This window comes from Phaethon lepturus, unplaced genomic scaffold, assembly GCF_000687285.1.
Source record: "Phaethon lepturus isolate BGI_N335 unplaced genomic scaffold, ASM68728v1 scaffold35553, whole genome shotgun sequence".
NCBI classification, from domain to species: Eukaryota; Metazoa; Chordata; class Aves; order Phaethontiformes; family Phaethontidae; genus Phaethon; species Phaethon lepturus.
Window position 1 is genome coordinate 2284 of NW_010528939.1, and position 21321 is coordinate 23604.

A 21321-nucleotide genomic window follows, 5' to 3' on the forward strand; every position below is an offset into this window, starting at 1 on the left:
GGGCATACCCACAGGAGGAAGGGGTCTTGTTCCAGTTTTCTGCCGAAGGAGGAAAATGCGCAGCAAGGTGCAGACAGGTACAGAAGCGGGAAGCTGCTGCCTCTTTCATCTCCATAGGGGTGGTCTCATTTTATGCCACCCCAGATGTTATTTATGTGAGGCTCATCAGCTGCCCTTTCATCTGTTCCCTATAAAAGGTTGCTTTCGAGTACTTCTCTGAGGGGTGATCACAAAAGGATTCATAGAACCACAGAATGGTTTGCGCTGGAAGGGACCTTAAAGGTTGCCTCGTTCCAACACCTTCCCCTAGAGCAGGTTGCTCAGAGCCCCATCCAACCCGGCCTTGAACACTTCCAGGGATGGGGCATCCACAGCCCCTCTGGGCAACCTGTGCCAGTGCCTCACCACCCTCACAGTGAAGAATTTCTTCCTTTTATCTAATCTAAACTCACCCTCTTTCAGTTTAAAGCCATTGCCCCGTGTCCTATCAGTACAGGCCCTTGTAAAAAGTCCCTCTCCAGCTTTCTCGATTCCTAGAAGCAGGCAAGATTGCAACTATTAGAGCCCACCTGCAACGCTAGACAGCAGTCTGTAAGGGAAGCACTGAGACTACAAGGTTACTCAACACGTTGTGCGTAGCCCAAGTCCACTTCTCAGGGCAATGCTCACACTTGTAAATGCACTGCAAGAAGCATTTTCGAATTACAACAGCAGAGCAAGGGCTTGTAACATCCGTTCCTCTGAAAATCTGAACAAGTTCATTATCTTAAGGCCCAGCATCCATTTCGGACAGCACAAACGCGTCTGAAAGCCCTTCTACTGGAGGAGAATTCAGACCAAGTCCCCTTAGCCCCCCAGTGCCACTTGCGAGGCGAGAAGCAAGATAAACCACGAGCAGGCACACATTGTACCAAAGAACACACCAGCAAACATCGCTTTATTACACTGGTTCAGTTATCCAGACTAACCATAAAAGCTGTTCAGATGGATGCAGACACACAAGTCAGTGGTTTATGTAGTCGGTCAAAGCTCCGGAATCGTTACCAGGGGACAGGTATTCTGCACCGGTTGTTCAGATGGAGGTGAGGGGTCTTTGGCCGGGAGGGGAGGAGGGAGGTGCAGTGGCAGACCCTGCCCAGGCGTGCCTGCTACCACCCGAATCACCAGGCGGACCCAGGAGGTTGTATTGCAAAGAGATCGGGGGGGCACAGTGTTAATCAGCGCAGACAGAACGGAGATACACTGACCTGAGCCTCGCTCAGCCGGGACTACACGAGCACAACACACTGGTACGAGCTACCAAACAAGCAGTTAACGGTTTGGTGTACAGCTGGAACTAGAATGACTCTGGGTGGAAAGGCATAGCAATAAATACTCGCTCAACTCTGCGCACTCTGCCCGTTTACAAACTCACCAGCACCAAGTTACACAGCCATATACTCTTCACTACCTCACAGCAGCAAAATACGATCATTTAAGAGCAGCCGTTGAGCGACTACCCACAGTACATCGTACACACACGTGAAAAGCCTGATGCTACCTCCCATACTGGTCATCTTCCTCCGCGTCCGCCAAGCAACTGGGGCGGCCCCCGGCGCACGGACTCCGCTTCATTTGTTGAGCTCTTCAGACGCAACCAAACTGCTCGATTAATTGAAGACCGCCCCACTGCGAAGTGCCCGTTCTTAGGGGTGGAAAGCATTTGGGTCACTCTGTGAACATGGGACAAATGCAGATTTTGGTTGTCGTTCACGTGCGAGACCAAAACGGATCGAAAATGCAGATGTTTGCTAGTCAGCAGCTCTGCAAGTCTCCTGCCGCTTAAACAGCTTGGGGTTGCACTCTTGAAATTTTACTGGTGGCGTTTATGTCATTTGCCTCTGGATAAACGCTTCCCTGAAAAATACCCTTTAGCAGCCAGATTAGATCACAGTATTTAAAAAGTGATATGGTTACAGTTACATCAGTGCCTTAGACGCCAATGCAAAGGCCAAGAGCAGAGGTTACAAAATTGATGCTTAGTGTAGCACTTACATTTTGGAATAATAACCTGAAAAAAACCACAGCCCAGGTTTCCAATTTCCTTTCCTAGATGCTGAGTCACCAGTAAAAATGCTGTCTAGCTTGGCCTGCAGACCTCCCTGCTACACAGTGCTCGGGGAAGAACGATGCACTTTGCCTCCGTTTGCTCTTTTGGCAGGGATGGCGGCACGTTAACAGCCATTTTGCGCGTGACTGCAGAGATCGCCTTTTCCTGCCGGACTCGGGAGATTCCTCATCTGGAGTTACCGTGGGAGGAGCGAGGCAGCTCTGACGGCTGGCAGAACCCGATGGGCCCCGTACAGCAGACACCAAGAACGAAACCCTCTTGGTAAGCAAACTCAAAGAGCTGAGAATAAGGCAAATAACTTATGACTGATGGAGTAACTCCCAGCTTTCTGCTTGTAATACGTTTTACTCCACAAAATGAAGGAAAGGCAGGTTGACCTGTCTTACTTAACCTTTCCTTACATTTAAGAGGTGACCGAGACTAAAACAGAATAAAAAAAAATAACTAAGGAGAAGTTGTCTGTCTCCCTAGAGCTGTGATACAACAGAAAACTATTGTAGGCTATTCCAGGATGTTGAAAGTCAGTTTAGAGAAAGGCAATAACCCCCTATTACAGGGGCTGTAACAGTAGTGTACTGTATTACATTCTGTGCAAGTTACGCAACTTGTTCGCAAGCTTCAGTTTATCTATGTTTATCTCGCTGCCGTTCTGTTAATTGGGGGCTGAACACTTTACACAATCTTACTCCACAGCTCAAGGTAGTTTCAGCGGGAAAAAAAAAGTAAAAATTCATATCCTGTGTCTGGTATCTGTATGCTCCAAAAGAAGTGTTCCTAATGCCCACACATCAAAATCAAAATCTCGGAGTTTACTGGAAATAGATCAGCTAGATTCCCTTTGTGCTTTGTTTTAAAGCCCCTCGTTTCCAAACCTTGTTTTCAAGGAAGACACACAACACGCTTGAATGAAGATCCCATCTCGTGGCAGTGGTGTTGGTTCTGACTTCCCTCTACACAGACTTTCTCCGACTGACTAGGTGTACACGAGGAGAAAGGGTGTGTATGTCAAAGTGACATCTTTTCCCCAAGAGGATTTTCACACGTTGGAAAACTAACAATGAAAATTACAAGTTAGGTAGGATAAGGTTGAAACTGTCCACAGGCCAACTTGAGCACTACGAGTTCCTTTTAGCCCTTTGTCTGTTGCTCAAAGTTTCCTCTCCCTTAGTTTGTTCCCATTTTGTTCATCCAGTATTGATGAGTGCCCATCACCATTGCTCAAGCATTTGTCCTTTTCATATTTGTGCTCTTGCTTCTGTCGCCTTATCTCCTTATACCGCAAAGTGATGTCACTAAAAAGAAAAACAAACACGTGAACCAGTGATGTGAATGAACAGTTTCAATATACAATCAAAACAATAAAAGGCAAGTGTGTTCTGGAGGCAAGCGCCCTTGGGATAACTTAACCATTTGAGTCCTTTGGCTGTAATTTCTGAAATTGCCAATGGCATTGATTCACTTGAAATTTGTGTTTCTTGCTAGTAGTCTGGCTATTCTCACCTCTTTCAGAAGCATAACACAACAGCATGCTCAACAACAGCAGCAGCCCACTGCTGCTGCCCTGGGCCTCCACTGCAATTCTTTCAGCCTCGTGCAGCTGCTTTTCTCTTACGTGCACAGAGCGGCATCTAAACCAAAAACTTTAACTTGGCTCACTTGTCGCTGACACTGGGACAGCTCGGACAACTGCAATGCAGCAGACTGTTCTTGCAACGAAACTGTAAAACACTGTAGTCTTGTCTAACTCAGAGCACAGGAAAAACAAAACACCGGTCTCGTCTGCCATCTTCGCTCATCCAGGAAGACCAGGTGCAGTCAGACACTTAGCTCTTTACCTGCTTGTACAGCAACACTAACACAAGTAGTCCCACAAAGATCAAAGCTACCAGAGGCTTGATCCCAGAAGAAACCTGCCAGGATCACGCACAGAAAGTTCCCTGTTTATTTAGTAACTCTTACACAAAACCACTGCAGCTCTAGCCATCCGGAAGAGTTGTAATCTATCTTCAGGAGGCACTGAAGGCTAGTGACAGCACACATTTGAGGACACACTGTTTGAACGGATCTCCAGAACAACCCACCCTGTGCAACCCAGGCTGGACCTGAACGTAGCACATCAAACACCGCTTACCGGATGAAGAAACGCCAGGCTGTCCAGGTGAGCACAAGTATAATCCCCAAGATCCAGCACTGGGTGATGTAGAAAGGGAGAGAAAGCGTGAGCGTGTAGGGGTCATACTTCACGACAATCAGAAACTCCGTGGCAGTAATAGCAGCAACCAGCCATGCCTGCTGACCCAATTTCTTATGGAACTTCCTGCAAAATAAATGCACAGATAAAACAAAGCTATTGCTGTAAAATCAAGCACTTAGAGAAATATTCATAAAAAGACAGCTGAGGTAATAATTTCATTCAGCTTTGCACGATTCTAAAAGTCTAGTTTGGATTACACACGTGCGAAGCCTACACAGGCTGATGAATTTCATGTTGGCTCTATCTAAGCTTCCTCTCGGAAGGCTCTGAAAACACAGGACAAGTTAAACTTCTTCATCATGTGATGCAAGGAAGTATCCTCATTTTCAGGGTGTTGGTAAATCCACATAAAACAATTATCTGACCAGCTTGAGATGAGCTGAGATTCAGGGTACCGGATGCAATAAGAGCTCTATTCCTAGATTTCCTCTGCAAACATCAAGTCACACTGCCGTAACTGTATTTAACCCCTATATAATTGCATTCTGAAACTTACTCTCTTCCCAAAAAGGTATTCAACGAGCTGTCACTAATGATCTCTGAACAAATTTTAAAAGAAGAAAGCTTAATAACAAACAGGCAAGATATCGGAAGATAGAAGGATGGCATTTCACTTCTAGGACAACACAACCTTGGGGCAAATACATCATTAACTATTTAATCCCCAGGGTTTCTTTTTAAGCGGTACCAGACAAGTCAACGAGAAGCTACAGTGCTATGTACAAGTCTAGCGAAGGACTATCGGAGAGTAGTGCTAGAAATCAAACTGCAGGAGAATCAAAACATCTATTCAGAGGCTCTGCTTGCAGGAGGAGAGGTTGGAAATACACCATCTTTTGGGTCACCTATTAGTGCCTGGGAAACAGATAAACCCAAAATACCTATAGGCTGCCGTTCAGGAAACCTCATCACCCTCACAGGTAGTAGCCTATTGCTAGAAACCTGGGTAAGCTGCTTGATCTAGACCAGTCAGATCCTCCACTTCTTGACCGTGTCTATCTGTGTCCTTTCTAGACTGGCCATTTTTTCCGCTTACTGACCTGGCAGACCAGATGACTCGTATGTCAATAAGCCAACAGGGTCCTGCTTGGCCAACAAAAGCCCTTTTCTTCTGCGCTGGATTGCGCTGAAATCCTGCCCACCACAGCACCACTGCTGCATGCAGATGTGTTACCCAAAGCACAAAGTACGTCACTTCCCATACGGTAGACTAAACTTTTGTTCTTCCACCACTCATCTTCTGAATCTAAAATGGGGTTTTATTCCCATTAGAGGAAAGAACAAAGAGAAAGCTACCAGAAGTTGAATGTTACTTTTTTTTTTTCCTTTTTTTCTTCCCCCTCAAAGGCATGATTTAATTAAATGTTTCCTGAAATCCAACTGATTTGCATCAAGGAAGATTGAACATGAGAAAAGCAAAACCCTCAACCACCATAATCACCAACTGTTTCACCAGCAAGCACACACAACTAACTTTTCTCAACAGCCTTTGGCCTGTATCTTTTACTTAAAAACCACACAAAGAAGCACTGTGGTGCACCTTCCTATTAGCCCTAAACCTTCCACCTTGATTGATTATTAGTCTATGAAGATGCCCGAGATAAACCATGCAAATAGAAGCACCACTACCTAAACTTAAAGGTGTCTGTTCTTTTTGCCTCCTATTATTCCTTATTCTGCCTTTGTTCTACACGTCTCTGCTTTAATCACAGGGAGTATCTCTCCTGCAGAGAGCCTTGACTTCTCACTTAACCACAGTGTATTTTGAAGTACATTTTCCTACCAGGTCCTTTCTCTTTTGTCCAGCTTACTGTGTTATTCCTTTCTTACCACAGCATAAGATGTGAAGTGAACACATCCAGGCAGAACTATTAGGACAGGACAGAGGAGATGAGGAGCGAAGAGGTATTAAAAAACCCTACAGAGGGCCAGGGAGAGAGGGGTGGACATGTTAAGACGACCTGTGCAGTAGCTCTAGGGCAGTGCAGTGACGGGAAATTCCAGTCTGGTCTACGACTGCTGTGATGTACAGCCTTCTGTCTGGCTGAGGCACCGACTTAGTAAATGCTGTGATATTCAGTAGCCCCGTAAGCTCTTTGGGCCGTATTTTCTGGCCGATTTCACCGTGCAGCGGATGAAAGAGAAGCCACCTAATAAATCCCCAGTTAGGATTTCCTTGGAGAGCGACCGGTCTGCTAACGCTCCCTCGGCCAGGCAGAGACGCAAGCCCGCCCGACACGCTGCCGTCTCCAGCTGGTACGCTGCCCAGCGCGCACACGTCAGAACAGGCCCCAGGCGTCTCCAATGGCGCTGGGGCAGCGGGAGCTGCGACCGCACATTTGCTCCTAGTTTCTTTTCCCCTCTTCTCATCAGATGCCAGCAGCTACACTGGGGAAAGCTCCCTTCCTTTAGCAGGCACTTTCCTGTTGCTCAGACGTATCTGCTCCGCTGCACCCCCCTGGATCCTCAGTATCTGGGAAGGCATCTAAGCACGGAGAACAAACAGAGCTTCTCTTCCCTCTCCTGAATGCAGGGGAGCCATTGCCAAGTCAAGCGTGCAAAACACACGGTTTCTTAAACATGAGGCCTGAGAGTAATATTTGACACCAATACATAAGTTCAAACTACACAAAAGCATCCAATTACACTGGGGAAAAAATACGATGCAGTAAACCAAGTGAGGGTTATTGCCGATGCAGATGGGATGAGCGCATTGCATCTTAAAAAGCATCATGCCTCCACCAACTCAGATGAAAGGACTTCAGAAACTGCTGCAGGTGGTTCATCTTGTATGACAGAATAAATGGGCAGAAACTAGCCTTAACACATGGATAGAGAGAAAAAGCAAAACAGCAAATCTCTCACGGTGAACTCAAGCTGTGCAGATGACCTGCTTCCTCATTTGCCATTGTTTTCTTTCACTAGTTTAAGATGGCACACTGACAAAAAAATTAGAGGTAACCCCAACAGAAGAGCTGTGCAGAACCTAAAACTGCCAAGGAAGAGAGCTGGTTTCCTGCCCTTTTACTCATAAAGATTAAAGTCCTTTTTTTCATGAATGAGATTAAAATTCATGGCCTCAATGCAGACTCTCTGGAAGAGACCTGAAGACCAGGAATACATGACAAGGTCAAATGCTACAGACTGTTGCATCAAGATACTTCTCGTCAGGAACATTTCACATAGCCGGTCCTCAAGAACTCAGAGGCAGCACGTCAAACACAATAGGAGCATGGTATGTAAGAGCTGGAGAACAGCTTCAAGAACCACCCCTCTTCTTGGACTATTTCAACTCTAGATACTCTGTCACCGTGCTTAGACCAAGTTCTTGCAAGCAAAGCCCTAGAACTGTCTGCAGATACTAAGAATCCTGAATGAGAAAAAGAGAGTCTTCATGTTTGAACTTCATTACTTTCTAGACTAAATATCACAAGGTTAGCTGAAGAGATCTAAACAGTTTATCTCAGGCAATCCTGTCACTACCAGAACAAGGCAATAAGCCATGTTTCTGACGAGGAAGGTCAATGGCATATTCCAACCTTTGTCCATTAAGACGTTGAGCGAGTTTCCAAAAGGAAAAGGTTAGGAAGGTTTCTCATGTGCTGTTAGCTGGGAGCCTCTGGTACAGCCTGCTCTTCCCCAGCAGCTTCTCCCTACAACACAACAGGAAGAATCCAAAAGGGTTCCTTGGTTCAAAGTGACGTGCAAGTGAAAATACACCCAGTTAAGTTGGTAAAACGGGGGTAAGATTATCTCTGCTGGGATGACCTGAAATGCACAATGGAACCAAAGTCCAGCTGCGAAAGCCTTCACAGAGACTAGGTAAGACCAGATGCTAGGTTCTGCCATTTTGCATGAACAGTCCTATGAGGTCAGCTCAGTGGTGCATCAAGCACAGCCATGAACCTCAGAAGTGAGGGGACTAGACACCTTACCCACCAAGAGAAACAGAACAGTAGTGGTGGCGGCAGTGATGAAGACATGCAGGTCAGGATGAGAGTCGCTGCTTGCTGGATGAACTTTTCCCACTCGTTGAAAGAATGGCAAACTGAATCAGCAATGAGGCACTGGTGACTGATGATTCTCCTAAATTTCAATGTTATGCCATGTGGTTAAACAGAGGGCAAAGGAGTTTTTCCAACCCAAACAGAAGGACCAGAAGATTGTGAATGGTGCTAAGGAGAGGAGCTCACCAGTGAGAGGCTGAGACCTCTTCTTACCTTTGAGTTGGAGGCACGTCCCAAACCAGTAGGTCCGACACCAAAGGCAGGGGCAGCCTGCCACTGCTGAATGTCCTGAAATCCGACTAAGCAATGTGGGTTGACCCTTCTTCCCAGTTCTAGGAGTCAAAGCCTTGCAAGGGAAACTGATCTTCATAGAATGTTGGAACCCTAAATTCTGAACACAGACACTTTTTGCGTTGGTCAGCGACAGACAATGAACATCCCTTGAAGCCAGACGTTGTCTTAGACTTAAGATGTGGGCTCAGGCAATTTGTGACATTACTACTAAAACTTAAAGGAAAACGTGATTTTGAGAACAAAACTTTCTCAGGTCTTACATAGTCTGCAGAAACAAAAGCAGCAAGGAGAAATATGATGCTTAAGTAGGAACAGTCTGAAAGTACATGCACTGTTATGTATGGGTGCACTTCGCCTTCAACACACTTTGCTATAAAGGGTCCTCTGATCTGCAAGAGGGTGCCATGAGAGCTCCAGAGGACCAGGGACCGGTTGGAAGATAGCTCAAGAAAAGAAGCGCCTTTAAGAAACACTTTTTTTTGTTTTGTTTGGGCCCTGTTGTCCTTAGAAGGCACATCTAAGGACTGTAGTTCCTGGCTATCGATCTGAAAGTAGAGCTCAGTACTCCCCTGCCCACAAGCCAGTGGCACTCCAGCTAATTTATGCATTACATTCTCTAAAGAGTGATCATTTATTAAAAACTGATGTTAAAAACAGTGCACATAGAATGCCCTTAAGAACAGTTGTTCTCACGAGATATAGTCAGAATTTTACCTCCAAAACAAAAGAACACAAAGCAAATGCTTTGGGATTAGGTCTTTATGTCCCTGACAAGCTGAACTACTGCCCTGAGATGGATGCCAAGAAGCCGGAGCAAATTCATAACAAAGCAAGTGAAGCTTGACATGGTATATACACAAGAGGACTGGCTTACGGGTCATCCATGAAGTCGTAGATCTCCCTCATAGCCACACCTCCCACATTGACAAAAAAGACAAGTCGTAACAGGACCAAGTAGTGTTCTGGTGGCATCCAAAGGACAAACTTCAAGTAAAATGTGTTCAGCTCTGCCAATAAAAACTGAGAAAAAGGACATTTAAATTACATTCAAAAGACTTCAATGAACAAAGCCTGGAATCTCCTTCTCTCCCTGCATGACTCCCCCCACCATTTCTCTAACACCACAAAGTCCTACTCAGTATTACTGAGTGCACCATCATCCGTTGCAATAATGACCAAGAACAGCTGGTTTTTAAAAAATTTTCTTTGTGTTGGAAGAGGTATAAAAAAACCACAACAGAAACCTGGACAAGCACTGCCTCTAATTTTGAACAAGTTTATTGTGAGTTTGAAGTACCTGCAGAACTACTGGTAACAAACCCTAAAAGCAACAACCCGTCCTTTCATTGTCACTTAAAATCTGACTGAGGGAATGTCAAAATAACAAGAGGCATAAGCAGTACTTCCTGGGGGTTTTTTTTGTGTTTTTGTTTTTGGTTTGTGGTTTTTTTTTTTTTAAATCACACAGTTATGCAAACGTCACTGCCAAAGCCAATTTAGGAGCATTCATTATACATTTATAGCAAAATGTTCTCAGGAGTGCTGCCCTGGCAATGTGACTAAGTGAGCAAGTAGACAGAAGTTTCTCACTTCAAAAGAAATGATAGCAAACGGCATTAAGCGTTGCTTAATCCAAAAAGAATGAGCCAATACCTGAAGCTTCTTATAAGCTGTCAGCTGAAGCTAGGCTTTGCCAGAAGAAACATTACAGACCAAAGACTAGTATAAATTCAATGGAATCCCTCTGTTGCAAAATCTGCTCCAGCACCTAAAACCCGATTTCTTCAGGGTGCAGAAAGTTGGGAGTATGCACACAGTAACCAGAAAAACATGGATTTTATTTATGCAAGCACACTTACTTCTCCTGTTAACTATGGGAACCTCAGAACGTCTGTGGTGCTATGTGAACTTGGCAAATGTTTTATGTAGTGGAAATCAGGTGATGTGAACTTGTATTCAGCTGACTGAGTTTGCAAACTGCCTGGCACTCGTCGCTGGCACTGCTGTACGCTGCTTGCTTACTTACAGACAGGACATTGTTCCTGAAGCACACTCAGGTCTGCAATTTGACATCAGCATAAAATGCAATATTATTATGAGCGAGAGAGAGAGGTGCTGGTGGCTTGCCAAACCGACTAATGTGCCCCACTCAGCAAACCGTAATAGGGAACGTCACTGGACAGACCCCAAAATAAACCACCGCCAGGTTTCATCTTCCATGTATTTCAAAAAGTATGCTGTTCTAGTGACTGCTCAAAAATACACACAGCAGTCATACTCTGTAGTATAGCAGTAATACAGAAACTGGTTAATGCCCATTGTATCTGGAATGTGTCATAAGAAGTGTCATAAGGGGGTTTTTTAGTTAAATTTCACAGTGGCTGAACTGAGATAATTTGAGTTGCTCAACACACAGCCAAGTGACATCCCGTGGATAGCACAAAGGCCAAAGTCCCCCAGCTGACAAGAGGCAGGAGTGGGGAAAAAGCACTTAAGCTGCCAAGCTTATCTTCCATGTCAGTGTCATGTGCACAATACCTGTGACTGTGAAATGGAAGTTATGAATTCAAGGAGATGCATCCCCATAATACAAATGCAGCCACTCAGATGGCTAGCTGAAGGAGGCAGACTGTCAATTTGTTGTCACTGCTGGAGAAGCCGACTTTCTCTTTTGTCTAAATGGGGGAGCTACTTCAACTGAACTGGTCAAGCCGGATACTGTTAACACCATCGCGTGCTACCTGTTCAGTGAAACGTTTAAAAAAAATCTAGGATAATTGAATTATTTAAGTCTGTATAAAAATATTATCTGAGGCAAAACTGTGCGCTTCAGGAGCCATGCTGCCCAGAGCTCACGTATAGAAGCCTGAGGCTTCGGTTACAGTCCTTGCCAGCTGTAATGTCATCTGTATCTGCTTAAGACTGAGAGAAACAAGCGCTTTCGTCCAAAGCCAGTGTTTTCGCTAGCAGCAGTTACTTGCTGAATTAGGCATAGATCATCATTTATATTGCTCACATTGCCAATCAACATCGTTCAGCAAGCAGGAACAAATATTTATGCAATGAATTTGTAAACTGCACCAGAGACATGGACACAGACACCTTTTCTGCAGGATTTGGAAATGATCTCTTCCAGCTTCAACTAAAGAAACATCACCATGTCAGAGTTTCAGCCTAAGTTACCGTTTGTACAGTTGCTTGAGTGTTACAAAACATTAAATCAAACAGTAGAGAAAACACAGAGAGGTTTCCTTACGACGAAGATTATGCCACAAACTGCTAGCCATCTGCGTAAGCTGGACGCTGGCTTCCACTCAAATTTGACCCAGCTATAGGGGGTGAACTGGAAGACAATTCTCTTCATTTTACCTCTGAAAAAAAGCACAACACATTCTTGCAAAGAAACAGCACGTAAGACATCTACTAACATTTCCATTTGAGACACCAATTCACATATGCAAAATGCCTCCATTTACTCCATAAAAATTACTGCTTAATGAGATTAACATTCTGAGTTAGGGAGAAGCCTGTTATTTGGACTATCATTTTAAACTTTAATATGCCACACCCATTGTAGGAAGCAGTTCCTCAGTTCTCCTTTGCTAAGCAAAGATACTACAGAAAAGGATAGTTCATTACTGCTACAAGACTACAAGGGATTTATTAAATTTGAAGTTTCAGTGTCCTAACTGCTATGAAGTTCTGACTACTAGGGAATGAATTATTTGCACAAGGACCAGATAGATCCTTGCCGTGAATGAGGGAGTATGATCCTGACTTGGATTCCAGCATCTCCTCTAACAATTTCATTGAATAAGCTCATTTCCACAAGATGCCCTCATTCCTAGACATCAGGCAATGCTCATGACAGACAATTCATTTTCAACAATTTCATTTGCAAGTTAACCAAAAGTCTCCTAAACAAGCTTCCATGCAGTAGTAAGTCACTAGATACTTGAGTCATCTAAACACACATGAATTCTTTAATTCACATTAACCCTAACAGAACAACCTTTCAACGACCAAGATCTTTAACACAGGCCCAAACTTTGCACTGTGCTACTGCTTGTGGAGTTACTTTCTACACCAACTTACTTGTACGTAGGAATGTTCCAAAGTCCTTGCCATTTGTATGTTTTCAAAGAAAGCCAAGACAGAGTCTTCATCCCACAGTAAATTCCTAATCCATTACATAAGATCACATCCATTATCCACTGAAAGGAGAAAGACACAGTGATGCTGGAGAAGAAGCACTGAAGCTTGTAAAAGGGAAGATACTGTAGGTACACAACACACACACTCTCACTCACAAGGATTGAGCATCCCCAGAGAAGAGAGGTGCACGAACTGTCAGGAGAAAGAATCTTGGCTGCCCAAGTCTATTCAAATAAAGCAAGTGTTCAGCAGATGATGGCTGTAGCTTCTTTTTTGATGTATTAATTCTGCTACAGCACAGACCTCTTCCCACTTACTGCCAGCTCAACTCTACTCTGTCAATAGAATTTTAGAAACACACACACACACACAAACACACACACAAACTCCGAACCTGTTCCTACAGACCTGGTTTTACTATGCCCAGTAACTTAAACTCCTTACGCTTCAGGCTGCCTCCTAAAGAAATGACTTCTCTCCAAGCACAGGATGTGAAATTAAACAAGTGATTTCTCCCCATTGCCCCGTCTTATTGCCAAGCTTTAATTCTGGAGATGGAGCTCTTGAGCTGAAAAAAAATTGGCTGTCTTTCACATTCAAAGAAGCAGAGCACCAAGTGTTAATTTCATAAGAAGTTTTTTTGAGGGCAAAATAGCTTTGCTTGATGTCTTTATACATAATGCATTTACTTTTATAAATACAACGGTGTAGCAAATCGTTACAAGCTTGCGAAACAGCTTGTACTGTAAGAATAAAAACAAGTCAAAATAACATAAAAAACATAGCTGTGTTCCGTGAATGTAGATAATTTTGATCACTTTGGTAACCAATTTACATTCCATAGGAAAATATATTTTAAAAATTTTTAAAAAAGCATCACTAAGTTATAGATCTTATTTTTTCCACAGAGAAACTAGATCAGAGTAGTCCCTCTGGCTTGAAAAAATACACACAAGCAGTATTTTAGGACAAGAATGGTTACAGACTATCACGTGCAAAGACCATACAGCTTTTCAGTAAGGCCAAATATTTAGCTTTTAAAAGCATTTTATAAACCACAACATAAATGCTAAACACAGTAATATTTACTGTTTTCAGAAAACGGTGAAGATAGGTTTGCACAGAAGGAAGAGCTGACCACAAATTGTACTGAGCCTCTTTTTCTTTTTTCTCTTTTTTTTTTTTTTTTAAACAGGTAGGAAAACTCACCATCTGAAAATACACGAAGTTTTTACTTTTCTCTTAATTTTATATTTTAAGGTTTGTAGCATCATCAAACATTTGAAAATGATCAGGTAAAGCTTCAGATTCTTTCTCTGGTGTGAAATCAACCAAAAAAGTATTTAACCATGTGCAAAAAACCTGCAAAATTACAGTGTGACAAATGTATTACAAACTCAACACGCAGAGGCACCAAAGCTCCTGAGCTGCAGTAGTCACACATATATCTCTGTCCACATACACATGACACAGTTCTCACAACTTCCTACCTGCTCCCTTTAACATATATACTTCCATTTAGACAAATATATCATGATTTATGCGGTACATACGTGATCCCACCAACATTCACTGAAGTTTGGAAGCTGGTGTTCCAGACTGTACTCCAGAAACTCAAACATTACACTGATGATCATACACATCCACCAGTCTCGAATCATCAACGTCTACATAAAGGGAGAAAAAGGTCTTTCAAATATCCACAACAGTTGCACAACATACTAAAAACCATTACAAAAAGGAATACTTGCACACCAGATTGAGCAGAACCGGACACCACTTGCACTAATGCCCTTTAGAAATCTAAATAAAGGAAAACTCCATAAATACTGTAGAGTCACTGCTCAGATTTATAGTTTTGCAACAATATATGGAAGAATTATGTTTTTTTCCTAATTTCAAAACTGATCACCTAAGGAATCTGAGGTTAACCCTTCTGGACTCTGAACACAGAGGACACACATGGTGTGCTTTGTTTACCAGTTATTTCTACAGTTGAATATCTTGTCTCCAGTATCCATGACAATCTTTTATCATGTGATAGTCTAGTAAAGCCAAATGTTCACAGGCCTCTCAACTTATCAAGTGTGCAGCACAACAGACAAGACAGACACTGAAGAGTACAGATGATGACATTATGCCATTCCATGAAAGAATAAAGGCAGGCAAGATGGGATTCAGAAGGAATTTAAGTCAGTTAGATGAATAGAATTACTGGGTGCTTGACCACCACAGGTAGCGTCATCCTAACGCTGCTCAAAAAAGGCTTTTCTGAGCCTGCTTAATGCAAACTTTTTAAAAGTCACTTGCACTAAATCTCAGCCCTGACTATGCTGGGATACCCGGGTCTACTTTATACCAGCCAGCAGCTTGTCAGGGTGAGCAATGAAGAGCAGCATCTTCTTCCACTTTCAGCATAAGGATTCAGCTGAGTTGCAGCCCTAGAACGTATGTATCATCTCAGCCTATTGTCAAAACAAGAGAAGAGACTCGTGGTAACACTTTATTTCATATTTGTAAGTGGTAAGAGCACAGAGAGCCTGTTGGTACATCTTGTCTGCTGCATGGAACTCAACTGTGCATGCAAATCCTCAGCCAGGTGCCTAGATGGAAGGTGGCAGCCCCAAATGTGCTAGTACGGATTCTGCAAAAGTAGCAGAAGAATGTAGCTTGGCGTTGACCACCTCAACCAGAAGGTGGAAAAAGATATGCATTACCATACATTAGTCTAACAACATGTGATCTAAATTACTCCAAAGCAAACAGGAGGCCAACAATCATTTCTGATGAGTGAGGCACATTCATTTTCAATATTGCCATTCTGGTGCTTTGAGATATAGCTTAAGGGTCTGTTATTCAAACCAGACCAAAAAGAAAGACAACAAACCCAGACACATGCTCATCTCTGTTTACAAAGACAACACACTCAACTTCCAGCTTTTTGACAGAAAAACACATTAACTGACAAATAAGACATATAGCAGCCCGTTTCCTTCAAGCTTAGCAGCACTTCACCTTGTGAAGCATGCTGGGCCCTTCAGATCTGATTGCAGGTTGACAAGATGACATACCATCTCAAGCATTTCTGCAGAAATAGTCTCTTTAATAAAAACTAGGTTTCTTCCAAACCACGACAGATAATAGCTTGATTGAGTGGACTGGCATATTGAATTCTATCCCATTCTGGTTCCTCAGGAACGTGTTACTACTCCCCTTATGTCTTGTTATGAGGCTCTCACTATTTAGGCACCTTTTTCCCCAGTATGGCATTATTTGTAAAAATAAATACAGAATGTAACTGAAATACTGTTTTGATATTTAAGTTTCTAATGTAATTCTCTTGGATGAAGAAGATCCAGGTTTCTCCAAATTTATAATTCTGTATACTAACAAAGCAAGCCACTGACAAGTTGATCTGAAGTAAAAGTCTCCCCATACCTAGCATACTCATCTTTTGATTATGGGAGAAAAAAACCCAGACCAAAAGCAAACACTCATAGGAATGCACCTGCACTTTTGAAAAGTAAAAACAAAACAGTTGTAGCTTTTTTTTAAAACGGCCAGAGCTTTTTCCACTTCTTAAATATAGTGATCTGGTAGGTAAAAAAAATAAACAAGGTTTGCAGCACAAAATAAAGTTAGCTAGTAAATTTGCTCAGGTTAAAAAAAGCTAACATTTAGACCAAAGTAACCAGGAAAACATGTGTGGAATGTGTTGTGCCAGAGACAAGCACAACTGGAATTCCTTCCACAGCTGGCTGATATTGGCTAAAAAGTAACGAGAATTCAACCGCTACCCATTTAATGATTTAAAATCCTGATTTGGATGCCACTGGGAAAAGCCTGCCCTGGAACACTTGCAGTATATCATCACGCATCTGTGTTTGGGGAACACTACTTTCACTGCCTTCCCCGAACCATGTCTTCCCCATACTCTGCATTCAAAGGTCATTCAAGCATTTATCTTGCTACAGGAGTAAAGGTTTTTACTTTTATTAATCTGACTCAGAATGAATTATGGTGGAGGAGGGAGCTTGTCAATGTAATGTCACTCTGGAAAGAAATGTGGTGACCTAACACGGCCAGGAGAGGGGGGGAATAAAAGAAAAAGAAGCCTTTCATGTATTACAGTCAGTTTAGTCCACAGATGACTGCCTAATATAATTGATCATGAAGACTGGCATCACTACAACAGAAGCAGTCAAGCTTTACAAGTAGAATACTTCTGTAACAGAAGATCCATCCTTACTTTCAGGTACCAGCCAAAAAAGTGAGCAGGAACAAATCCATCCAGTTTGTCCTACAAACCAAGAAGAGAGTGTAGGTCACTTTGAACTCCAAACAGCAACCCATTCTTAAGGCTTACTTTTTTCCCCCCAAGAAAAATGCAGCAATAAGCTTCAGTTGTTTCACACATAAATACTAGATGCATTTTATGAGTTTGTGTTCTCGAGTACAGTGAACAAACAGGCCATCTTCAAAGCAATGTCAACAATTTTAAGGGGCAGAAACTGGAATTAGGATCGTATCAATAAAGCAGAGACTACCTTTTTAATGTCAAATGTCACGTTCCTTGCCTTCAAGGGGACAGAAGCAGAACACGTTCAAGCCAGAGCAAGAACATGCATTTCTTCATCAGACCCCCATCTTCTATCTGTCAGAGCTTCTTAAATCTTATCAGTCCTGCCACCATAAATTCCTGGGCAGAGTGCGCCTTGCCTCCTCCTAGTTTTGGTGCAAGACTAGAAAAGGACAGCTGTAACTGCTCTCAGTTATTCCAGTTCCTGATGCACTGAAGACTTACACAGGAGACCCAAAGGTGCTCACTACACAAGCACTAACAGTTCCATGCAGTCAGGGAGTTGTAAGTAACCGTAATTCCTTTGCCCTTTTGTCTTCTGTTTGAGTCTTCCGTTTGCCAGAGAGAAACAATAACCTGACGGTCTCTGGTATTCAGAAAAAGTGCAACTTATGGGTTGCTTGGCAACATGCAACTTTTGAACTTTGTGCCCTAACGTGACTGCGAGTAGAAGATTCTTTAAGCACACAAATAAACCCAAACTCCTAGGGCAAAAGGTTTACATCAATAATCTGAGAAAGGAGGATTGTTAAACAGTTTACTCTCTCCCCTGGGCAACGGAATTAGGATCCAAAGAGACACATCTCCATCTGATTGACAGGAAAGGTCAAGAGAAGAGAAACACAAAAGCTAAGTCATGACCTGTTCTCTCATTCAACGCTCAGAAAGACTCATGGCTGCACTTTGAGGAGTTCAATTTGGCAACATTTTACGAAAAAGTAGTCACGACCCATTAGCGAGTAACTTCATTTGTTTCTCACCCAGATGTTGTGAAATGGATCGGTTTCATTGCCAGGATCATAAATAAGGCAGTTTCCACCGTAGTCTCTTTCTGGCAAAGGAACACCTAAATGTGGATCAATGTACTTCATAAACTGTCTGCCATCTTGTACAGTCTGCAAAAGGAACACAAACCCCGTGTTTTCCTCTTAATAACTATTAATACACAGAAAAGTACAAAGATAATTAAGAACAACATTGCATCCTCAAACAGGTGTTTTTTTTAAAAACTGTGTTGCAGAACAATTCTTGAAATACATCCACACCTCAAAGCATCACACAGTATATATACCTGACCTTCTGGGCCTCCAATGCTAAACATTAAGGAAAAAAGTGACTACAGAATGAACTTATGATTTTTGTCATCTTTAAGAAATCTGAGAAGGCTAACTCTCTTTCCTAAGCCACTCCTCCATTCCCCCTCCCTCCCAAAAGCTTAGCACTCGAACTGGCACCCAATCCATCCTTCTCATTGACCCTTCTGCCCTTCCTTTCCCCTCCTCGAGGGTAAAGAAAAAGCAGCCAGTAACTCAGGAAAGGCTCGTTTAATGGCTGCATCTCCTGCATGAGTGACCTTCTGGTTGCCTAGAATGGGAAAGATCCAGCAGCACTTTAATCATGCAGCCCGAACAAAATGCAGTACGTGCAAACATCAGCAGATCGAGCACAGCGATTAGGTGCCCTGTTAGCAGGTTTAGTTGTGCACGTGTGCTCAGCTCCCTGCAGCTCCAGAAAGTCGAGAACTGCACTGCGTTTCATGGCAGAAAAAATTTAGTGCAGCTCTTTGAACAAACAGTCATTTCCAATAAGATCCCACTAGGAGCACGGGTAATAAACTTGAAGCAAACAGCAAGGAAGAAATTATAAAAATATTAGTTATAAACAGTGACCAAGCTTGAACTAATTACCAGTAACTCACACACACATTTGCTGAATAAGGTATTTCCCAGTGAAATTGCTCACCGTTGTGGTCAGTGTGTTACAACAGACTAGCAGACAGTGAAAGCAGGGAAAGGCCAAAATTAGTTAATAGCAGTAATAATTAAAATTATAGAATAAAACCACTGAAGTCACATTAGCTGTTAAGACAAGTTTCAACTATGAGTGAGCTTGTATTTGCTTTTAAGGAGGTTTAGTCACTTACAGACTCAGCATAACTTTAACCTTATTTAAACCTGTGCATAATGTATTTTTAGTAAAGAGCTGAGCAACCGCTAGTGAGTGTCCATAACAACTAAATGGCTGGTAACATAACATACTGCCAGAGGAAAGCCAAGCAATTCCAGGCTGTTTATTAGCATTCAGAACTACAACAGCACTATCAAATAAAAATGAACCATATTATTCAGCCTGACTGCAGCTAGTCAGGAGTATCATTTACAAGGATGCCCGAAAAAACCCAAACAAACCAGGGTGACATGAAACAATAAGAACATAAGAATAAATCGGAACTGGGTAAGTATTCCCCAGTGGTGAGGAATAACAACAAAAAAGGCAAGACAGACCTGTTCATGCCTGTGAAAGGGTCAGAACTCCACTCCTTCCAGGCAGCCTAAAAGAAACCCTAATGAGACATTAGGCCCTGCGTAAGGGTTTACACTGAAGCCTCAAGTTATGTCAATGGAAGAGAAACTCACACTGTTGTTTACTGATCTACTGCAGACCCATTCCAGTTGCCCACTGAGACAAGAAGCCAGGCAAAAAAAGACAGTTTTGGGGTGGCTCCAGGAAAGCCAAGCAGAACAAGAAATGCTGGAAGCCAAAGGAAATCTTTGATTAGCTGGAAAGAGTTTGGTCAATATTAAAAACTTGTTTGCAAAGCAAATGCCCTACTCCAACAGAAGGCAGATCCTGACACCTCTGAATTCCAGCCCCACTTCTTCAAGCTCACTCGGCCTCTAGTGGCAAAACATTTTTTTAAAAACATGTTCCTCATCTAAAATGATTTTTTTAAAGCTACCTGATGAGTATGTGATGGCACTTGCACAACCCTTTAAAATACAGAGCAAACGTTACTAAGGCATCAGCAAGAAGGACCTATATGAAAATGAACAACTGGGGACTCTAATTGAAATCTAAATCTGAAAAGTATCCAGCTGTCTGACTGAGCAGGACAGTTACCTCTCATGGTTTTGTATCTCTACAGTTGCTTTTGCCTTCAGTCAGGCCGTTGCCTGAGGAGATAACTGCAATAATTGGATTGAGTAACTGAGGAAAGGATGAGGCTCCTCCATAATCTCGAGCTCCTTCTTGGCACTCAAACTTGATTTGCAGTGGTGTAAGTATACATACAGGAACACAATGGCTTTGTTAATAGCGTCAGGTTTACTATTTTACCTCAACTGCTGCATTTCTGAAAAGTCATAGAATTGTAAAAACCAGGGGAAAATTCTCAAGGACAAGAATTTGGTAAAAAATAACATGCTTTATCTGTAAATAGCAATAATAGTCTCTTTTCTAGAAAAATCATAATCCTTAGTTTGCTGCCACTACGAAGTCACGTATGAAGTTTCAGTCTATTGCAAAAAAAACCCCACACCCCAACGTTCAAAGCACCTATCATTCAAAGTAAAAAGTATTTAATAGGATTAAACAAAATTACTTCACCCTACGATTTGTAGGATCTAAGAAACTAACAGCTGGTACGCAACTTCAGCAAGTCACATCAAGTCCAGCACAGAAGAGACTAAGTATGAGAAGCACCAACTCCTGATCGTTTGACCTGAACAAGAACTCTGACTTATCAACTGCTTTAAGAACACTTCACTGTGGTGTCTAACCTAGGCTGAGACTAACTGGAGGTTAGACAACAAGGTGAAATATTTTTATAGTATTATAATTTTTCCTCAACCTGTCTCATTAAATAGCACAATCATTTGATTTCACAAAAATGAAGCGCATCTCCTGTAGTCAGTGAGAACCCTAAAGAACACCACAAAGGATTGTATATCCACATTAAACTAGCATTTATTAACTAGAGGTCTAAGTTACTTACCTGAAAGAGTATAAAGATGAGGAAGAGCTCATACACAACGCTGACACACAGCCAAAACCTCCAGTAAGCTACAGAAAGAAACAAACAGGATGTTAGCAAGCTTTCAAGCACAACGGCAGTCAATTATTCATATATAATATATAATAT

The 21321-nt window shown here is 42.5% G+C and overlaps 1 protein-coding gene across 1 annotated transcript; it reads right to left on the reverse strand.

Annotated features, from left to right (window-relative positions):
- Nucleotides 1–2907: 2907 nt before the first annotated feature.
- PTDSS2 (phosphatidylserine synthase 2) lies at nucleotides 2908–21242 on the reverse strand (the record flags this gene model as incomplete). Its single annotated transcript, XM_010283808.1, has 9 exons — nucleotides 2908–3402; nucleotides 4242–4427; nucleotides 9540–9685; nucleotides 11922–12036; nucleotides 12761–12879; nucleotides 14374–14487; nucleotides 17070–17120; nucleotides 18161–18295; nucleotides 21175–21242. Coding segments are annotated over 9 exons (1079 nt in total), but the record flags the coding sequence as incomplete, so codon positions are not given.
- Between the last annotated feature and the right edge of the window lie 79 nt (nucleotides 21243–21321).